General features: G+C 40.7%; 1 protein-coding gene across 1 annotated transcript in view; it reads right to left on the bottom strand.

The window, feature by feature from the left end:
* The window catches only part of Vps45 (vacuolar protein sorting 45 homolog), a 57,016-nt gene extending 39,769 nt beyond the window's left edge, over positions 1-17,247 (bottom strand). The window contains exons 1-9 of the mRNA XM_027393679.2: positions 17,114-17,247; positions 16,357-16,491; positions 12,390-12,450; positions 7,064-7,143; positions 4,993-5,061; positions 4,745-4,882; positions 4,068-4,178; positions 771-905; positions 273-386 (exon numbers count right to left, since the gene is read on the bottom strand). Of these exons, the coding sequence (XP_027249480.1) occupies positions 273-386; positions 771-905; positions 4,068-4,178; positions 4,745-4,882; positions 4,993-5,061; positions 7,064-7,143; positions 12,390-12,450; positions 16,357-16,491; positions 17,114-17,206 (936 nt within the window). The 5' untranslated portion in view covers positions 17,207-17,247. The remainder of the gene's footprint in view (positions 1-272; positions 387-770; positions 906-4,067; positions 4,179-4,744; positions 4,883-4,992; positions 5,062-7,063; positions 7,144-12,389; positions 12,451-16,356; positions 16,492-17,113) is intronic.
* Positions 17,248-21,775: the final 4,528 nt, after the last annotated feature.

The following is a 21,775-nucleotide window of genomic DNA, read 5'->3' as shown; positions in this document are numbered from 1 at the left end:
GGCAGGATCTCCCCAGCTTGAGGTTAGCCTGAGCTACACAACAATGACCAGACAGTTTCAAATACTACAATTCATCCTACAAAACTCATACACAAGCAAACAATCTTAATAGAAATTAGACCTGGAATATTCCAAAAATGTTGCCTACATAAATAGTCCTAAAGACTCGTGTGTAAGTCATCTGGGTGTGTGTGTGTGTGTGTGTGTGTGTGTGTGTGTGTGTGTGTGTGTGTGTGTGTGTGTGTGTGTGTGTGTGTGTGTGTGTGATTTACCTTCATGTCTGCTATGGATTCAAGCTTTTGCTGTTCTTTTGGTTTCTTCTTCTGGAAGTCTTCCATGAGATTCTTTATATTGCTACCAATCTCTGCAAAGTTCAGGTACATGTTCTGTGAAAAAAGAAGTCAGAAGAAAGTTCAAAACTAGCCTGGTTTTCAGACGTCCTAAAAGAAGTGAGAAAGGATTTTGAACACAGACTTGAAAGACAAATTCCACTGTAATTACTAAGTCTGGACATTAGCCAGGACTCTAGTGATGAATACCATGATTATTCTCATAAACAGCTAGCAGAGGAGAGGAAAGTCAATACATATGTGAACACTATGAAAAAAAAAAAAAAAAAAAAAAAAAAAAAAACACTGCCAAGGCCAGCCCCTGAGTCTCTGGCTAGCCTGAGATGTAGTCTCACTGCAAGAAACCCTTACGCGCCCCTGTTCTCACAAGCCAGTACTGATACCTTACATAAAAACAACTTAAAAATTAAGGGCACCTACATTAGCATAGAATTCATCATTTTCAGCAGACAGGACCACCTCTCTCAAGTCTTTGCTGATTCCTGGCACTCTGGAAAGATCAATCCGGTTGTTGTTTATGCCCAGTAGTTCATGGACCATGGCCTGATATGTCCACTAAAGGAATATGACAAAACATGGAAATATCAAGTGTTTAGGAAAACAAAGAGTGATAACATTCTTAATAACTAGCCTGTTTCATACCAAGTTTCTCTATTTAGCTCATATTTTTATTAATACTTTGTTCTCTAGTAAGTATTAAGATTGTCATTTTAATTGCTTAAACACTCAAAAAAGTCAAAATACTTTTATATTTCACACTTTAGAGAAAATGCAACAAGATTAAGGTTCTTGATAGAAAGAAAATAATTATAGCTATCATTAGCTTTTTGATTGTGAATTAAGAGTATATTTTTGGCTTCACAGATAGGGCTATATTGGTACTGCAGTTACAAGCAGTACCACTTCCTGCATGCTTCTGTGGTTTTCTGCTGCCTGAGAAGTGTGTTCTTGCAGATCTGAGTGGTGCTATATTTATCCCGGGAACACTAATATTATCAGAAAAAAAAACCTTGTGAGTTAATCAAAACACTGGCATAATCAGACACTTGCCTCAGAATCCATTTTATCTGTTTTTAACTGAGTATGAATTGTGAAGAAAGATTGAGTTCCAGCCTTTAAAAATGTAAATTTGTTTGGTTAAAAACACAAATCTGCCTTCTTATCACTATGGAGAGTGGATTTTTACAAAGCTAAGTATCTTTTAACAATTTACTATTAAATGTAAAATCAAATGCTAGAGATGCTTATATGTATATACAACAAACTAAATTTATTAAGAAGTAATTTAAGGAAACTGGAGAGATGGCTCAGAGGTTAAGAGCACTGGCTTTTCCATGGACCCAGGTTTAATTACCAGCACCCACATGGCAGCTCACAATTGTCTGTAACTCCACTGCCAGGGATCAAACACCCTTTTCTGGTCTCCATGGGCACCAGGCACACTTATGTTACACAGACATATATTCAGGCAAAGCTCAGATACATAGTTTTTTTTTTTTTTTTTTAAAGAAAGAATTTAACATGTAATAAAGGAAAATATTCTAGAATTTGTTTACTTGTGTATTTGTGTGTTGCATGTGTGTGGATACCCTTTGAATCCAAAGGAGGATATTAGATGCTATGGGTCTGGAGTTATAGGAAATTGTGAGCTGCCCATTAAGGGTACTGGGTAATGAACTTGAGTTCTCTGGAAGAGCAGCCTGTGCTCTTAACACTGAGCATCTCAGCCGGGCGTTGGTGGTGCACGCCTTTAATCCCAGCACTCAGGAGGCAGAGGCAGGCAGATCTCTGTGAGTTGGAGGCCAGCCTGGTCTCCAGAGCGAGTGCCAGGATAGGTTCCAAAGCTACACAGAGAAACCTGTCTCAAAAAAAAAAAAAAAAACAAAAAAAAACAGAGCATTTCTCTAGCCCAAGAAGGTGCTTTATTGCCTAAAAGATTTGCCAAAGGGCTGGTAAGATGGCTCAGTGGTTAAGAGCATTGGCTGCTCTTCCAGAAGACCTGGGTTCATTTCCCAACACCCACATGGCAGCTCACAACTGTTAATAACTCCAGTTCCAGGGGATCCAATGTTCTTTCTGGTCTCCATGAGCAATAGGCATGAAGGTGGTACACAGGCACAAGCATAGGCAAATATCCATATACATAGAAGAAAAGAAAGAAAACATAAAAGGATTTTTTTCATCTCTAGAACAAATTAAAACAAACAATAATAAAATAGAGATTTGCTAAGAGAATTCTGAGTAAGCCATTTCCCTTCGGGCATTTACAGTAATACAGTAAAGTGGACATTGTCATCATGGTTCTACCACAGTGCTTGCTCTACATGTAAAATCTGTTTTCTCTTCTCTTCTTAAGACATAGGATTTTTGAGAGCAAGAGACTCTATCTTTTAACCCTTACACATAATACAAGAGGTTCTCAGTGAAATGTGTTTTTTTTTTTTTTTGGGGGGGGGATATAGATTTATAGATAATTACTTTTCTACTATTTTAAAAAAAGATTTAATTTTTATTTTTTAATTATGTAAATTTGAGTGTGGACTTGTGCATGCAAAGGCCAGGCAGGGCACTGGATTTCTTTGGAGCAGGAGATAAAGGTGGCTATGAGCTGCACAGTGTGTGGGCTGGGAAGAGAACTCAAGTCTTCTGCAAGAGCAGTATATACTCTCAGCTACTGAGTCATTTTTCTCTCTCTCCATTCCTTCCTCCCTCCCTTTCTTCCTTTAGTGGCCAGATGTTACCTCATACTACAGAGGAGCTCTGTTCCCATGGATCACCCTAATATTGACAGTACTCTATGCTGAGAAGAAATAAGACAAATTGCCACTCATAGAACATCACTACATATAAGGAACTGCTTAACTTGCAGAAGAATAAACACAAAGGGACACAGGCTGCCTTAGTAGTGTATTACCTAAGACAGTGTCCAAACAACCAAAGGTGCAATTTAGCAACAGCAGCATGAAGCCTGAGACAATTCTACACAGCTCGAGAGAGAAAGCCAACAGTGCCTGACTGAAGCAGTCTTTGAGAAGCTGCTCTCTGACTTCCGAGAGGTTTCAAGGGAGAAATGTTTTGACAGGTAAAGTGGGGAAGAAAAGGTATCCCAGATGTCCTAGAGCTTAGACAGCGGTCACACTGAAACCGTAATGGCAAGAAATCATGTAGTGTGGCTTGCAGAGAACTGTAGGTGTTAGGTGAAATTTGGTACACATCCTGAAGGCGCTTGGGTGCCAAAATTAGGAGTGCTTTTATTTTAATCCAGTAGGTAAATGGGAAACAACAAAGATTTTTAGGCCAGGAGTTGTAATCTAAGTTGAGAGCTGTCATTTAACAACCTTGGTTTTGCAGAATATAGATCGAAGAGAAATCAAAAGAAGGACTTGTATAAATGCTTGTTTCACTGTTACTGAAAGATGGGATCACACCAATGCACAAGCAGTAAGGTTGGAAAGACACAGGAAACACTAGAGTTTAGAAGTTGCCCTGATACGAGTGCGACAGTGGCAGAAGATAGATAAGAAAGAGGCAGAAACCAGCATGAATGACCGGGGCTGGAAAAACAGGGCACCAAAACACCAGAAAATATAAGGCAAAACCCAAGAGCAGCTGAAACAAGGAGGTGAATAGAGTGAAATATGCTATTTCCATATTTGCATTTTAATGAGCTCCACTCAAATCATCATCCTCTATGCTAACAAAGGGCTCTGGAGGCACCTGGTTGAGCAGTGGGGTGATGGCGTCGTCACAGCGGTCTAGAATGAGAAGCAGTGGAGGAACTTCTGTTCGCCGGAACTCAAAGAGTTCATATTCTTTACTTATCACTTGCTGAGGATAAAAGAGAAAATTTTTTTGGTTAACTGGTTAGCTGTAAGTAGAGATGACAAAATAGGAAGCGAATAATAACACAGGTAGCAGTTTTTCCACCCTCACAGGCCTCCATAAAGGATTCAAAGTCTTCATAAAGTTTTGTAGCACACTATTATACATTCAGGGCTTGAAGCCCTACTTTACAAGTGGGTTTGTTGGGCTCCTTGACTTAAACAGCTGTGACTATTTCTTAGGTTCAGTCTGAGGGTCTTAGTGCTAAGTTGTTCCTTTTTTTTAATTATATAGCCATTCTTCTTTGCTAATAAAACTAACAAAGAAGATATTCTTTGTTCTCTGTCTTTCATTCTTTCTTCCCTCTTCCTTCTTTCTTTCTTTCTTTCCTTTTTTTTTTTTTTTGAGACAGGGCATGGGAACTTGATATGTAGACCAGGCTGACCTTGAACTCACAGAGATCTGCCTGCCAAGGCATACACCACCACATCTAGCATTTCAGATATTTCTTAACTATTACAGGGAATTGATTAGCCTTGAGGTTTTAGAACCAGGAACAGGGAATACGACACCTTAACACATTCTCCAAGTCTCCTTGCGGCCTCTGATGAAAGCTGGTAGCGAATCATGGGGCACTTCTTCAGAGACAAAAGCAGAGCTGTCAGTCCTTGAGTTGTTCTGGCTAGCTGGGCTGGGTCCCAATTTCGGCCCTTTTTGTTAAAAACATATTAAAAGAAAATATCTTAATTTTCTCTAACTCCAGTTACTTGAATTAATTTCCACTTGATTAACTTATTTTGAAAATCCTTGTCTTCCATACCTGACAGCAACCCAAAATATTGAGGGAAAACAGATGTGGATTCACAGCAATGTAATCACCATAAAATTCCTGTAAATAAAAAACATCAAAATCAGTTAATCCATGGACTCCAGGTGTACTGAGTGCTATGGATTCCAGGTGTACTGAGTGCTAAGGACTCCAGGTGTACTGAGTGCTGTGGACTCCAGGTGTACTGAGTGCTGTGGACTCCAGGTGTACTACTGAGTGCTGTGGACTCCAAGTGTACTGAGTGCTGTGGACTCCAGGTGTACTGAGTGCTGTGGACTCCAGGTGTACTACTGAGTGCTGTGGACTCCAGGTATACTGAGTGCTGTGGACTCCAAGTGTACTGAGTGCTAAGGACTCCAGGTGTACTGAGTGCTGTGGACTCCAGGTGTACTACTGAGTGCTGTGGACTCCAGGTGTACTACTGAGTGCTGTGGACTCCAGGTGTACTGAGTGCTGTGGACTCCAGGTGTACTACTGAGTGCTGTGGACTCCAGGTGTACTACTGAGTGCTGTGGACTCCAGGTGTACTGAGTGCTAAGGACTCCAGGTGTACTGAGTGCTGTGGACTCCAGGTGTACTGAGTGCTGTGGACTCCAGGTGTACTACTGAGTGCTGTGGACCCCAGGTGTACTACTGAGTGCTGTGGACCCCAGGTGTACTACTGAGTGCTGTGGACCCCAGGTGTACTACTGAGTGCTGTGGACCCCAGGTGTACTACTGAGTGCTGTGGACTCCAGGTGTACTACTCAGTGCTGTGGACTCCAGGTGTACTACTGAGTGCTGTGGACTCCAGGTGTACTACTGAGTGCTGTGGACTCCAGGTGTACTACTGAGTGCTGTGGACTCCAGGTGTACTACTGAGTGCTGTGGACTCCAGGTGTACTACTGAGTGCTGTGGACTCCAGGTGTACTGAGTGTTGTGGACTCCAGGTGTACTGAGTGCTGTGGACTCCAGGTGTACTACTGAGTGCTGTGGACTCCAGGTGTACTGAGTGCTATGGACTCCAGGTGTATCAAGTACTATAATCAAATGGGAACATACAGGTTGAAGAAGTACAAGATGCTCAAATAACTGAGTAACAATGGTCAGTATGGGAGAACTGAACTAACTATAAATACCAGAAATTATAAATCTTTTAAAAAGTTGAAGTATATGCATCAATGTAAATTTTAATTAGTAAAATAAATAAAACATTGCCGTAGGATACACCATGTTATCTACCCAGCATACTTGTGTGGGAGGATGTGATTTAAAATAGGTCATTCTTTTTATATGTTATACCACTTAGAATATCTTTTAGAAAAATGTAAAACTAGCTTATTTATTGCCTGTGAAGACAGTACTTTTCATGTAAGTGATAAATATATTTAAATATTTATGATAGATGTATTCAAGAACACTGAACTATTAAAGAAGGAAAAATAACATTATACATGCTAATGTTATATATTATGTAGCATACAAAATAAATGCTTAGGCGTTTCCAAGTGACAGACTAGTAACATGACAGTATGAGTCTCTCAGAATACTAAGAAATCTCATGCACAGCCTTTGATTCCTATTCTCTCCCAATGTGGCATGGTCTTATTGATGAAGGGTTTTTTTGTTGTTGTTGTTTTTGTTTTTTTCAAGACAGGGTTTCTCTGTGTAGCTTTGGAGCCTATCCTGGCACTCACTCTGGAGACCAGGCTGGTCTCGAACTCACAGAAATCCGCCTGCCTCTGCCTCCTGAGTGCTGGGATTAAAGGTGTGTGCCACCAACACCCGGCTTATTGATGAAGGTTTTTAAAGTGAGGTTCATAAACTAACAAAGAGCACACTTGACTCTGTCCCCCAGCTATGAAAACGTCCCACCAATTCATCAGCCCTCTTTGATCTTTTCCACCGATTCCATTAATTCTATTTCTATCCAATTTAATGCCTCCCCCAAATTTTCTAAACATAAGTCTAGTATGGTGTGTGTACATTTATTTTGTTTTGTCATACAGCACCTTCCCTTTTTTGAACTAAAATCTTATAATGGCGACAATACAAGGGAGGTTCCAGGACCCACACATTTACCTGAACTTCAGCCACAACCTCCTGCTCATCAGCTTCAGCTAAGGACTTCACATCGCTCTTGCTGATCACATTACTGAAATCTGAGACAGACACATTGCATTTAACTCAAATGGCATTGGTTTTGCTGCAATTAGACTTATACAGGCCTAAGGTAAAGCCTAACGAATCAGCGAAATTTAGCACACACTGGTTCATGTTAAAGTCACACACCTTCAGGCTGGAGTGAGGAGTACAGATATGTTTAAATCCAAAAATTAATACTGTCAAAAAAAGACTTCATTGACTTCAGAGGGTACTGCAGACTCAGACTGCTACCTTAAACAGCAAACACAGGGAAGAAGTAAACCTTTGTCCTCTTTATATTAAGTTATATCAAATAAGAGACGACAGGAGTTTGTTTTCTTTTTTAATAGAAACATTTCATCTAAAAACCCCACGGATTGTGAATGACAGAATACTTCCCCCTCCAACTTCTACTGAATAATCAATCTATAAACATTGATTTCACTAACAATATAGAAGAAATTGATTTCACTAACAATAGAAGAAGCAACCAGAGAAACTATACAGCATCACCTTTTTAGTATTCTTGCCAAAAGAACCCAAAACTTAATTCATGTCAGGTTCTTTATCCACTTACATACACAGATAAAGGAACATCTTTAACTTGAAGAAATATGTAAGCTACCCTACAGTGATGACATCAGGAAAATCCAACCAGTAGAAAAATGTAACTGCTTCCTCAGTAAACCAGTTGCATGGGAGAAGAAGAGGACCTACAGAAGATCGGGGAAGCTCAACATACTGACCAGTAAGGGTTAATAAGTGGATCTTACTTTGATCTTGACTCAAAGACAGAAAGAGAGGGAAAGAGAGATGAGAGAATTTGAAACATAAACATTGAATTGACTTCACAAAACTAGGAGTTACTTTTCATTTTATTAGATGAATCTCTATTAAAGATGCATACTGTAATATTAATGGATAAAACTTATATGGCATCATAGATTTGTTTAAAAAATATTGGCGGGTAGAAGATGGGAGCATAGTTCAAACAAGACTGGGTGTGGCTGGGTACTCTAGGATCCATCACACTATTTTACTTTTATTCATTTAACATTTTCCATAATGCTTTTAAAGTACTTTAAAATAAAAGAGGCCTGTTAAATAAGAGACTTGTATACCTAAAATTATTAAAAATGAGATGAACAGAAGGCCAGTTTAGTGTTAACTTAAATTGTGCTAAAAGCCTATATTGAATAAAATTACTAAATATCAATTTATTTTAATTTACTTTAACCAAATAAAATTCCAAAATTGATCACCATACCCAACAAATTTCAAGTTTGTATTTTATAAATTTAGTACTAATGTAATTTTTCCTCTGCTATCCTTTGTTATGCAGGGACACTGTGTGGAGGAAGTGAGGCTGCATGACGCTATTCCATTTTTATTAAAGAAACCCAGAAAATGAGTGCTTCTATTATATACTGACTTAATATAGAACTCGGGGAAACATATAAATTATATATACATATCTAGAACTGAGGCTGTAATTTGACTAAAAAAATACTAAAATGACTATACATGAACATGGCCATTTCAAGGAGTAATGCCTTGGATCCATGGGAAATTAGCAAAGCCTCGTCTTGGGGATCAGAGGGAGAGCAAAACCTTCCTCTGGTGGGAGTTAGAATGTTGGCTGTGTTAACCGGGTGGCGGTTGCGCACGCCTTTAATCCTACCACTCAGGAGGCAGAGGCAGGCCAATCTTTGCGAGTTTGAGGACATCTGGTCTACAGAGTTAGTCACAGGACAGCCAGAGCTGTTACACATAGTAACCCTATGTTGAAAAAAACAAACAAACTAAACAAACAAAAGAATGTTGTCAGTGTGTACCAAAGACTAGCATCTGCAGCTTTCTTCACCATATGTTTGCAACCTGAGGCTGCTTTTTCTCCTATAGAGACCTCGTAGGAAGCTGTCTAAGCCATGTGCCTGCCGCTCCTCCCTGAGCATAATAAACTTGGTAAGGTTCTTGGTTGCTGCCCAGTTGGTACTGCTCCACTGAGTGCACACAGCCCATCTGACCCCAGCTTTGCTCTACATAGGTCTTTGGGTATGTCCCTTCTTCATCTCCTCACCACTCTAAGGTTTCCAGGACCACGCTGCTGGGGAGAGGTGCACACCTATCAATCACACTGGCTAAAATGGGCGTCAACACCATCAAATGACTGCAAGGATGCAAAGAAACTGAGCCACCCTGTCATTGTTAGCAGGGTTACTTTGAAAAACACTAAACATACCATTACCATATGGCCCAGCATTTGTGCTACTGATTATCATTCATCCCAAATAAATGAAGGCTAGCTATGTTCACATGGAATCCTGTTCAGAGGTTTATAACAGCTGCATCTCAAGCAGTCAAATTGGAATAACCCAGAAGTCCTCGGTGGTGAGTAGAACAGACAGTGGAATACTACTCAGGAGTAAAGAGAAATTAACTCGAATATTCAACCACCTGAGAATTACATGGAATGAAAGAAGCCAGCTCCCACTGTACTATTCTACTTACAGAACATTCTTAGGATAACAAATGTTACAGAAAAGAGTATCAGCTGTCAGAGCTAATGATGGAGTTGATGGGGTAGAAGTGAATATGGTCAATAAAAGGACCCTAGTGGGGACAGAAAGGCTCTGCTGCTTGACTGTGTCCCAGTTAACATCCTGGGTATGACACTGCATTACTGTCATGTTAGATGCTACAATAGGGAGACTGGGTAAAAGGCATTCCAGATTTCTGTAGTTTTTATAACTGTGTATCATTTTAGTTTGTTTCCTCTGCCAGTGGCATAATATCACTGTCTGGGTAAGTTAAAAAGAGTATATTGGCTCATAGCTCTAGTTCAAAGTTTAGTGGTCACATGTATCGAGGACCTTCTTACTGGCAGTGAAGAGAGGTGCAGGGCATCAGATGGCAAGAGACAGATACTTGGCTAAACTGGTTTCATAGCAGACTCTTTTAGGACGTTAACCCATCAATCATGAGCAGATTAATTACCTCTTATAAGTCCCATCTTAATATTTCATAGCAAGATTAAACTTCAACATGAGTTTTGTTTCTTTTTCTTTTTGTTGAGGGGGGACACAAACCATCAGGCATGTGAATCTACACTTACTTTTAAAAAAAAATAAAAACTATGACTATTAAATCAATAAACGAAACAAACAGGTAAAAATATTTTACCTGGCCGGGCATTGGTGGTGCATGCCTTTAATCCCAGCACTCTGGAGGCAGAGGCAGGCAGATCTCTGGGAGTTCGAGGCCAGCCTGGTCTACAGAGAGAGTGCCAGGATAGGCTCCAAAGCTACACAGAGAAACCTTGTCTCAAAAAACCAAAATAAATAAATAAATAAATAAATAAATAAATAAATAAATTACCTGTTGGATAGTGTAAGGCTCAAGTGAAATAATTTATGAGATAGTTCTTTATAAACTTTAAAATACTATTTAAGGTTAAATTTGGCATCATTATTATTATTGTTTGGTTTTTAGAGACAGGCTTTCTCTATGTAGCTCTGGCTGTCCTGGAACTCACTCTGTAGACCAGGCCTGCCTCTGCCTCCTGAGTGTTGGGATTAAAGGTGTGCACCACCACTGCCCAGCTAATTTTTGGCATAATTAAATAGTAACATATGGTAAAAGCAAGTTGTATATGCTAGAGTCTAAGATACACTAAAATATAAGTTGAAGACTTAGACAATGTCTAAATCCCCATACCATAAAAACCTCTCATGTCAGCCAGGCGTTGGTGGTGCACGCCTTTAGTTCCAGCACTCGGGAGGCAGAGGCAGGCGGATCTCTGTGAGTTTGAGAACAGCCTGGTCTACAAGAGCTAGTTCCAGGACAGCCTCCAAAGCCACAGAAAAACCCTGTCTCAAAAAACAAACAAACAAAAACAAAAACAAAAACAAAACAAAACAAAACCCCTCTCATGTCCTATTTTCTTTCTTTCTTTTCTCCCTTCCTTCCTTCCTTCCTTCCTTCCTTCCTTCCCTCCTTCCTTCCTTCCTTCCTTCCTTCCTTCCTTCCTTCCTTCCTTCTTCCTTCCTTCCTCCCTCCCTCCCTTCCTCCCTTCCTTCTTTTTTGAAAACAATGTCTTTCTATGTGGCTTTGGCTGGCCTGGGACTAGACCAGGGTGGTCATGAGCCGCCTGCCTCTGGGCGTGAGTGCTAGTCTTACAGGAATGCACCACCACCATGTCAAACCTAAGTGTCCCACTTTCCTCCTGGTTTTGGAACCAGCTCCAGACTCTACTAAGTCTACAAAGAGCAATGTTGACACCTAGAGGAGACCAACTGTAACTTCCATAGCAGAATGGAAGAAAACTCCAAATGAATTTTGAGAAGGATGAGCCTGTTCATTTCCAGAGTTTCCCTAGGCACGCCCCCATGTGGGCACACAGGAGAGAACTGCTTGATGAGGTGTGCTTTCATTCATCACATAAAACAGCCAAGACAAGTGGGATGAATTTATCTGGTGTGTAGACACATTTCGTATTGTTCAATAAACTCACATAACCCTTCCCCCAAACAAATTAGTTTCTATACCTCAATTCACAGTGAAACACAGGAGTAAGTAAACACAGATGATGGAGGAAAAACATGCAATTTGGCTGCTTATAAATCAACCTTTTAAAATGCAAAGTGAAGTAAAACTTTTTATCTAAGCAATCATTGATGAGTGGAAATCTGAGAATGATGACTACTACCTAATTTTTAAAGGCAAATTGTTTTTATTTTATGTATATTTTGCCTGCATGTATGTATGTCACCATATGTATGCAATGAGTATCTGTGGAGACCAGAAGAAGGTATCAGATATCCTGAAACTGGAGTTACAGATAGTTATGAGCTACCACGTGGGTGCTGGGAATTGAACCCTGGTCCCCTGGAAGAGCAGCCAGTATTCATAGGCCATCTCTCCAGTCTCTACACCATGGATTTTTTGTTTTTTGGGGGGGCTTTTGTTGTTGTTTTTATTGTTTTTTGAGTCAGGGTTTCTCTGTGTAGTTTTGGAGCCTGTCCTGGAAGCTCTTGTAGACCAGGCTGTCTCAAACTCACATAGATCCTGCTGACTTTGCCTTCTAAGTGCTGGTAGTAAAGGCGTGCGCCACCACCGCCTGGCTCTCTACACCATTTTTAATACTTTGAATATACAAGCTTTTAAGTGATGAATTCAGTGAACTTGATGATACAAGTCACTCAATAGCCTAGACTTGCTGGGACATAAATATGTGACTAAAACAGTGAACTAACATACTTACAAATAAAATATATACTGTATTTGGGTCTTCGGAGCTCTTGAATAAGATAATCCACATTCTCCTAGAAAACAAAGAACAAATTAAGCATGTACAGAGTTGCTTCAGTAAAAAGTAATAAGGGCTGACAAGATGGCTCAGCAGATAAGAGCATTTGCTGCCAAGTCTGATGACCTGAGCTGAACTCCAGGTACCCACACTGTGGGAGGGGAGAACCAGCTCTCCATAAATGTAACTTTAAAAACTAGTAAGTATCACAGTTCATTAACTGACTTACTTAGAGTCTAACAGTATGCTGAGGTCAAGATTGTACTTATATTGGGTAATGAAGGATGCAAATAAAAAGAAATACATTAAATATATCAGGATCTTATATACAATTTAATATATACATGTATGCTAAATATTAGCTATCTGCATTATTTTGGTTAAATTAAGGTAAAATTAAGGGACACATGTTGAAATATAACTGCTTTAAGTTGCTTATCAATAAACTGTATTCATGTGATCAAATTTCTTACTTAGAACACCAAAATGTGTATAGTTCTTTACAAACAGGATAAATATAATTTAACCATATTCATTTTGGCTTTTAACTTATTGAGGTCTAAGAGTTCATAACTATAATGTTTGTGAAGTATTTGTATCAGCCCAAAACTCCTCCTATAATTATATTATGTTAAAATAAAATAACAAATGCTAGAAGTAAAAAAAAATCAGTCATTTTAAGATTTTAAAATTTTGTGTGAGAATGCATGTGCGTGCGTGCGTGCGTGCGTGCGTGCGTGCGTGCGTGCGTGTGTGTGTGTGTGTGTGTGTGTGTACACGTGCACAGTTGCCTGTGAAGGACAGAGTTACAGGTGGTTGTGAGCTGCCTACACAGATGCTGGGAGTCAAACAAGAGTCCTCTGTAAGAGCAGTACACACTCTTAACCAATGAGCCATCTCTCCTATTCAATGAACACTTAATCAGATTTTGATACCAGAATACATGGTTGAATTTCAAATTAAATGAAGCCTTAAAACTAAAATTTTGGAGGACAAAAAGGCTCTGCTGGTTGTGTCACTGTTAATAGTCTTTAAATTATGCTCAGTGCAACTGGGAATGGTGCTACACACAAATCCCAGCACTCAGAAGGCATAGACCAAGAGGCTTTGGGTTTAAAGACAGCCTGGATGACATAGCATAGCCAGACCCTGTCTGAAAGCAAGCAAACAACCGAAGTATACAATGACTACTCAGTGGGGGAATCTCTTTAAACATATATATGTGTGTATTGTTTATATATACAAATATATACTAGACATAAATTTTTATAACATTTCTACTGTGTCGTGAGGAGATTTACCTGTTGTGTGTGTGCATGTATTGGGAGGATAGGAAAGGGTGTCGGGTGTCCGCCTCTATCACTCTTGGCCATTCATGTGAGGCAGGGTCTCTCCCTGAGTCTCTCACTGGAAGCCAGTGAGTCCCAGAGATATGACCTGCACTCCCCTTGACCTGGGTTTAAGGCTTATGGGGTGCCCAGCTAGTTATGTGGGTGCTGGGACCTAAACTTTGGTTTTCATGATTGTGCAGCACATTGTGCTCCTGACTGCTGAGCCGTATCTCCAGCCCTGTTTTGTTTTTCTTATTGTTTGTGATAGAATCTCATGGAGCCCAAGCAGGCCTCAAAATTACTATGTAGCTAAGAATGACTTCAAACTTCAGATCCTCTTGCCTCTATTTCCCAAGTTCTGGGATCATAGACGTGCTACCATGCCAAGCTCACTTTATAATTTTAAGGACAAACTGTTCTTAACAAGTAATTTAAGTCTAACATTACTGTTTTATAGGGCCAGGTAAAAAGGTAAAAGATGTGAAGCCAAGAGAGTTTGGTAGAGCCTATATGGCTATAAAAGAGGACTCCTTGTTTTATCTTAGGCGATAACAGACTAGGTCATCTCTAAGGCCACTCTGAACAACCAAAATTTCATGTGTGAAAGCTACAAATATGGAAAAAAACAATTTAGCAACTATTTCTTAAGCATCTTTATGTAGCCAGCATCATGGGAACATAACAGGATGGACAACCAGATAAAACTTTTGCTATCACAGAGCTTATTGTGGTACATAAACTAGATATCAATCACAAAATCCAAATAACTTTGTCCAATAAGTATCACATGCCTGTAATCCCAGAACTCAGGAGGCAGAGTTGAGGGTAGTGGGGGATGATTGCAAATTTCAGCCAGCCAGGACTACATAGTGAAAACTTGTTTGAAAACAGACACCTACAACCGTGACCAGTGACAGAGAGGGAGGTGGCATTGTTTGTAAGAGGGATGCCTGACCTGCTCAGTAAGGCCAGTGAATATTTGCTTGATGAAGAAGTTTCAGGCAGAGGGAGGACTCCACGCAAAAGCCATGTGGCACGATGAAACATCAGGATGTAAGTGGGTTGAAAGGTAGTGTAGCTAAGAAGCAGAGTGGCAGAGGCTCAAAAAGTAATAGAAACTAAACCACGCTGGACTTGGCAGTCAACAAGAAAGGGTTATGTTTTTACCATAAAAACAATGAGAAGCCACCCAGGGATTTCAAGATGGATGACATAATCAGGTTGTCATTTTGGAAAGTACACAATATACGAGCATGATAAAAGCACAGTGGAGTTGACAAACATGAATATGAGCCAAGAGAAAATAAAGCCAGGCATAGTGACAGACACTTACAATCCTAGTACTTGGGCGGCAGAGGCAGGAGGGTTGCCACAAATCTGAGGCCAACCTGGTTTTTAGCATGAGTTCCAGGTTAGGTAGGGCTCCATGGTGAGGCCCTGTTTCAAAACAAAAACAAAAAGAGAGAATATTAAAAAATAAAGCATAGGAAAGGTTTTTTGTTGGTTTGTTTGTTTGTTTCCAAGACAGGGTTTCTCTGTGTATCTTTGGCTGTCCTGGAACTCAATTCTATAGACTAGGCTGGCCTCGAACTCACAGAGATCTACCTGCCTCTGCCTCCCACCACCACCACCACCACCAACCCAGCTAGGGGGCCAGAGAGATGAGATGGCTCAATGGGTAAATACTTCTGCCACCAAGTCTGTCAACCTGAGTTTGAGTCCTGGAATTCCCCGGGAAGGATAGAACTGACTCCTGCAAGTTCTTCTCTGATCTCTATACACACAAACACACACACACACACACACACACACACACACACACACACACACACACACACACACACACACACACGCACACACAGAGCCTGTGGCAATACTACCCTACCCCACAATATGTTTTTAGTATAAAGAAGGCCCTGAAGCCAGATATTCGAGATGATGGACAAAAGCTGAGGAAGGGCTTATGAACTCTTAGGTAAAGTGAACAAATAAAGGACAGAAATAAACATGTAGAGGAATGATTTAAAAAAAAAAAAAGGAAAAAGGGAAAAAGGTCACTTGCCTTGCAGGAATAGACTTAAGCACGGCAAGTTAAATATGTAAAAAAAAAGACCAAATTGGTAGGAGGAGGAACTTTTCCTGTGAGGCTACTGGATTTATCGTAGGAGTATGACTGAGCCACTCTAGGAATCACTGGATGACTTCTTGTTTTTATGACAAAGGCATGTTCATTCCTAAACATAGATGGGATTAAAGTGATGAAGGTTCAAGATAGTAAGAGCAGTATGAAAGAGTGACAGTGATGTTCAGTGCTAGGTCTGGAGGTCAACCCAGCACTAAAGCGATCTACGCTCCCAGCATTAGTGGCTTTGGGAATAGCTACTAATCTACAAAATATCTTGAAGGAAGAACTGGCTGTCAGGGGTGAACCAAGGCATGGAAAGGAGGGAAAGAAAGATCACAACTCTGACAAAACGGGATAATTATGATGCCACAAACGATGGTAACACAGATTTATTTTGCCTTCTTAATGTTTTCAGATCAGTATTCTGCATTTGCCTGCGGAGATGGCATCTCAGTTTGTGTAGTACCTTTGTAGGCCGAAGAAAACAAATTGCTTTTAGGTGTTTCATGATCTCTCGATTTTGAGAATCAATTCGTTCGAAGAGGTATACTTCCTTCTGAAGAATCTCTGACTGTGTGTAAACCATACTCACTATACCAGTCTGTAAAGAAAAAGAATGAACTAATATTACACTAATCCAGACTAATAGAAACATTCGTCAATAGTTAAGCCTTTTTTTTCCATTAACACTTGGCTAGGCATCTTAAATGCTAATACACGGAATAATATTTACTGAATATCCAACACAGGAGCGATGCGTTAGAATGAAGCCTACTACTCTCTGAACACGAACAACTCAGAAACTTTGAAAGAGGATTTTCTCCATTCCTTCAAAGGTCCCCTGGCCCTTAAGCTGTGGCCAACAAATAACCTGTCATTTCAGCTTGAGCTCTAACAAGTTACTTTTTAAAACAACGTTGACAGGATCACCCTAAAGTCTTCCAAGTGTCCCCTGTGTCACCATTAACAACTTCTTGGCAGACACTCTTTCGGGTACAAGAAGCAAGTCTCTTGGCACCGGCTGGAGCCGGTTAGGCTGCACACCCACTAGGGAAGCTTTAGACAACTTTCCCAGTGCCAGACAGAAGTGACCGTCGTCTTTAATGAAATGCTCAGGAGTGACCACGGTCGTTAATGAAATGCTAAGTCCTACCGAGAACCGGACCAGCAATTCTAAGTGAGGGAGGGCTTCCTTCACAGATACTGAGCAGAAGCGAACTCACCGTTTCTTTATCCATGAGAAGTACCTTCATGCCGGGCCCGCTGTCCTCTATCATTTTGGAAATATACTGCTTCACTGCAAAAACCACGTTCATAGTGGCGAATTGACAGGTGCCCCACAGCCCTTCCCGCCCCTTTCCCTGGCTGAATTAACCCTGGGCCCGTCGGCTGGGTCTCAGCTGCTTCCGGTCGGCCGAGTCGTGGCTTCCGGGAGTCCGGGTAGCTCCGGTACTGGGAATTGTAGTTCCCCCGTGGAGTCGAGGAAGCGGACTCTGCCCGTCCTGCCCGGCGCGTGGAGTGGAAGGCAGCCTGCTCCCCCGACAGGCTCTGCGCTGGCTTCTGGTTCCGCGTGGGGAGGGCTTGGCGCGTCGCGGTACACAACTGACGGGGACGCAGGAACCACGGAGCGTGGCTCTACTGCTTGCCGAGCACCCTTTCTGCAGCCCGGCGTGCAAGTCCTGGTAGCGCCGGGCAGGCTGAAGTCCTTACGGCAGCAAGTTTCCGGATAGCCCGGGCTGCACTTCATGGCAAGACCCGTTTTAAAAGTATCCAAACACACGTGAAGCCGAATCGAGGGGCTGCATTCTGTGTTTACCAGGCCGTGGATGAAGTTCCTCTTCCCGACTCCCCGAGGTCGTTAGGAGGCAGTGACGGTGCCCGGGGTTAGAGCTGAAAGTGAGACTCGAATGGGTTTTTCCGAGAGAGAGAGAGAGAAGGGCGGCTGAATTGATCACATGGCTGTGGAATGAATGAACAAAGGGAACACCATTTAGGGACAGATTGGGAGAGACCTCAGGGACCCCAGGAGGGCGAGGAGCGTCCTCTAGCCCTCGCCCCCGGGCTTCAGGGACTGTGAGCCCAAGGCGCCCGTGGCACTGGACTCGGCTGGCTCGCAGGAGCGTCGGGTTTCCAGGGACCCTGAAATGGGCTGGGGGCAGTTATTCATTGCGGGTGAAGCAAACTAACCTGAGGATTTAAAGGGAAGCTTTTTTTTTTTTTTTTTTTTTTTTTTTATCTAAGAAACAGTGAAAGGAAAGATTGCTAATGAGAGATTAGCAATTGAGTGGATCTTAAAGCATCAGCTTCTCCTTTACGTTGGAGAACTGTAAAACAAATAACTGCAACAAATCAGTGACTGTGAGTGTTTCAGACATTTCCACCAAAATAATGACCCTCCCTCCCTCCCTCCCTCCCTCCCTCCCTCCCTCCCTCCCTCTCTCTCTGTTGACATTGGAAAACAGATCACCAGAGGGGTGAAAGATTTTAAGAGGGGGACCCATACAGACAAAGTAAGGGCACACAAGGAAACGAATATCAGGGGCACAAAACAGGAGGGATTATTTAGTTGAGGAAGGGAACCAGGGCTCTTTGGGAAGGATGGAGTGAGGGGTGGGGCCTGGGGGGCTGAGGCAGGAAGGAGAGGAACGAATTAGAACCAGATATAACTGTAGTGTGTAAGGTGTACCTCTATGAGTTCTAAGCTAGCCTGGTCCTACAGAGCGAGTTGCAAGACAGCCAAGGCTACACAGAGGAACCTTGTCTGGAAAACCAAAAAAAAAAAAAAAAACAAAAAAAAACAAACAAAAAAAAAAACAAAAAAAAAAAAACCCAAAAACCAAAAAACCTAAAACGAGGTATAACTGTAACAGGCATGAAAGTGCCATTATGAAACCCATTGTTCATGCTAACTTAAAAATTAATTTAAAAAAAACCAACGCACTTGGCATCACTAAATATTAGTTCTTTTAATATAGTGTAAGAAATATTCGGTTAAACAGACCAAAAGAGCCTTAATTGGGTTATACAAATTATATGGAATTTCCAAATCCTTTGAAGTAGACCAGAAGTCACCTCTAAAATTGTGAAAATGTGTTCCTTCAGTTTTCCAGCCAAGTAAATAAAGCTTCCAATTAGGTATTTTACAATTTTTGAGACTGTTTTTCTTTATTCTTCCTTTTATATTTTGATTTTTTGAGACAGGGTTCTCTGTGTAGCCCTGGCTGCCCTGGAACTCACTTTGTAGACCAGTCTGGCCTCGAACTCTTAGATCTTCCTGCATCTGCCTCCTGAGTGCCAAGATTAAACGTCTATGTGTGCCACCACCAACGGCTTTTTTCTTCCTTTTTGTTTGGATAAGGTTTTGCTATGTAACATAGGCTGACTTTGAACTTGTGATTCTCCTGCCTCAGTCTCTCCTGTGCTGGAGTTATTGGTGTGCAATATGTGTTCAGATATGTTTAGAAAGAAGCCTTAAAGCTTTATATTAAAATGAGACTGTTTTATTAACTACACACAAATGAAATCGAATGTCATATAATTCTCTTTTATCAGTAAAAGTGTTCATATATTATAGAAAACACTGAATCAGCAAAGAAAATAAAATTTACCCACAAATCTAGCAAGTTACTGGTACCTGAATAATCAAGTCTCTCATGGATTCTTTTTCCTTACCTGGACTGCAATATAGCATGTCATAATTTTTTGTCGACTCTATATTTTACGAAGAACAAGGTGTAGAAAATGGTTGTCCATGAAATGAATGCTGTCTCAGATTATAGTCAACTTGTAAGAAATGAGCAGAAAGAATCCTTTTGGTTGTTTATATTCGGGGAGCTATGACTTTTTGAAGGAGAAGGAAAATACCTACCTTGGTAAAGTTCACTAATTCCCTCCCCATAAAATTCCATGGAGGCCAGTGACAGTGTTATTTAATACACTGAATGAAGACAAATATAGCCGTAAGCATTTTGAAGAAATAGTTACCTTATAATGGGTACTGTGATGGCCCTGACATTCAACAATGTCTTTCCTTCCTGAAGAAAACCAGACAAGTTATTTTAAATGTCTCTATAGTAAGAACTTCTCCTGTATTCCTGTATTTCTAAAAATAAGACTGAAATGCTCTGTGACTCATCCAGGATAATCCCAGACTGATATGCCACAGGCAAAAGAAAGCATATTCCAAAGGCAATATGAAGTACCTTACTTATTATTTATTGTGTAAGTAAACTAATAAATATTTTAACAATAACGACATTACATTTAAAAATAAAACTATGACATTCTTCATATATGAGTGATTATGTGAACTATAAAAAAACTTCAGAAATAGTTACATAAGAAGTTTATTTTTGTACCCAGCATAGTGCTGTATGCCTTTAGTCCCAGACTTGGGAGGCAGAAGCAGGCAGATCTCTGAATTTGAAGCCAGCCTGGTCTACATAGTGAGTTCCAGGACAACCAGACTCTTGTTTTGGGGGAGGAAAAAAAGTTTATTTATTTTCACTGGTTTCCAGAAACTGTTGTTTTAAGGATATAAAACAGGAAGTTAAAATATGATATTTATGTCTGTACATTTAATTTAGACTTGTACATATATGTATAAGTTAAATAAGTTGTGATAATTATCAAAATAATTTCATGTACTTTAACTTTTCCCCAAAATGTGTACTTTTTGTTTTGTTTTATTTTTGTTTTTCCAGACAGGGTTTCTCTGTGTAGCTGTGGGGCCTATCCTGGCACTCTCTCTGGAGACCAGGCTGGCCTCGAACTCACAGAGATCCGCCTGCCTCTGCCTCCCAAGTGCTGGGATTAAAAGTGTACACCATCACTGCCTGGCTCCCTCCCAAATTGTTAACCCAGGAGTTGCCATGAAGGCCAGGGGGGCAGCTGGAAACCCCAGCTTCTGAGCAGCTTCAGCTGTTGGCTTTCCAAGCGTTGCATATATGCACAAAAGAAATTTCATGCTCTAGAAAATGCCTCATGTTTATGAATCATCTACAAAGATGCTCTTAACAGTGCCACCCAGAGTAGCAAAACGAAGTTGAAAACAATCCAATGTCCATCACCCAAAGAATGAATAAATAGTATTCACCATAAGTAATAATTTTAAAATTAACTACCGTATCCAGTGATTGTGGGGGAGCCCAGAACTAAGAACATCCTTGAAAATAAATCGAATACGGGGGTTAAAAGCAGCAATACAGTTCCTTTAAAAAAAAACAAACAAACCATTTTTTAAAGATTTATTTATTATGTATGCAGTGTTCTGCCTACATGCCAGAAGAGGGCACCAGAGCTCACTGCAGATGGTTGTGAGCCACCATGTCGTTGCTGGTAATTGAACTCAGGACCTCTGGAAGTGGCCTTAACCTCTGAGCCATCTCTCCAGCCCAGCAATATAGTTCTTACAGAGTGTGCTACATGATTTTTTATTTTATTTTTTTTACAAAATAGTGTGTTGTCAAGGGTGTGGTGAGAGGGAGCAAGGGGCATGCAACTGAGGGCTGGAACACAGGTTGCTTCAGCTGTGTCCCCAAGCTTTAAAATGCATTTGGGAAGGTGAGCACACATGGCTCTTCTGCATTAGGACTTCAGTATATGAATTTGAAGGAAATGTAAGTTATCTCATAACAGGTTAGCTGTTGATTAACCCCTGGATGGTACCCAACAGTGTATAAAACGACTAGAGGAGGCACTGAAAGTCCCTGAGACACAGCTGACAGAATATTTCATTTTATAGATCCCAAATTTAAATAAGAATTTGTGGGCACACTTCTACCCTTTCACTATTTTTGTGTTTGTTTTTTGAGAAAGGGTTCTCTGTATAGACCTGGCTTTGCTGGAACTCTCCCAAGTGCTGAGATTAAAGGTGTGCATCACCA

The sequence above is a fragment of the Cricetulus griseus genome, assembly GCF_003668045.3.
Source record: "Cricetulus griseus strain 17A/GY chromosome 1 unlocalized genomic scaffold, alternate assembly CriGri-PICRH-1.0 chr1_0, whole genome shotgun sequence".
Lineage (NCBI taxonomy): Eukaryota > Metazoa > Chordata > Mammalia > Rodentia > Cricetidae > Cricetulus > Cricetulus griseus.
The sequence above is the reverse complement of the archived record's forward strand: the minus strand, read 5'-3'. Positions and strand labels throughout refer to the sequence as shown.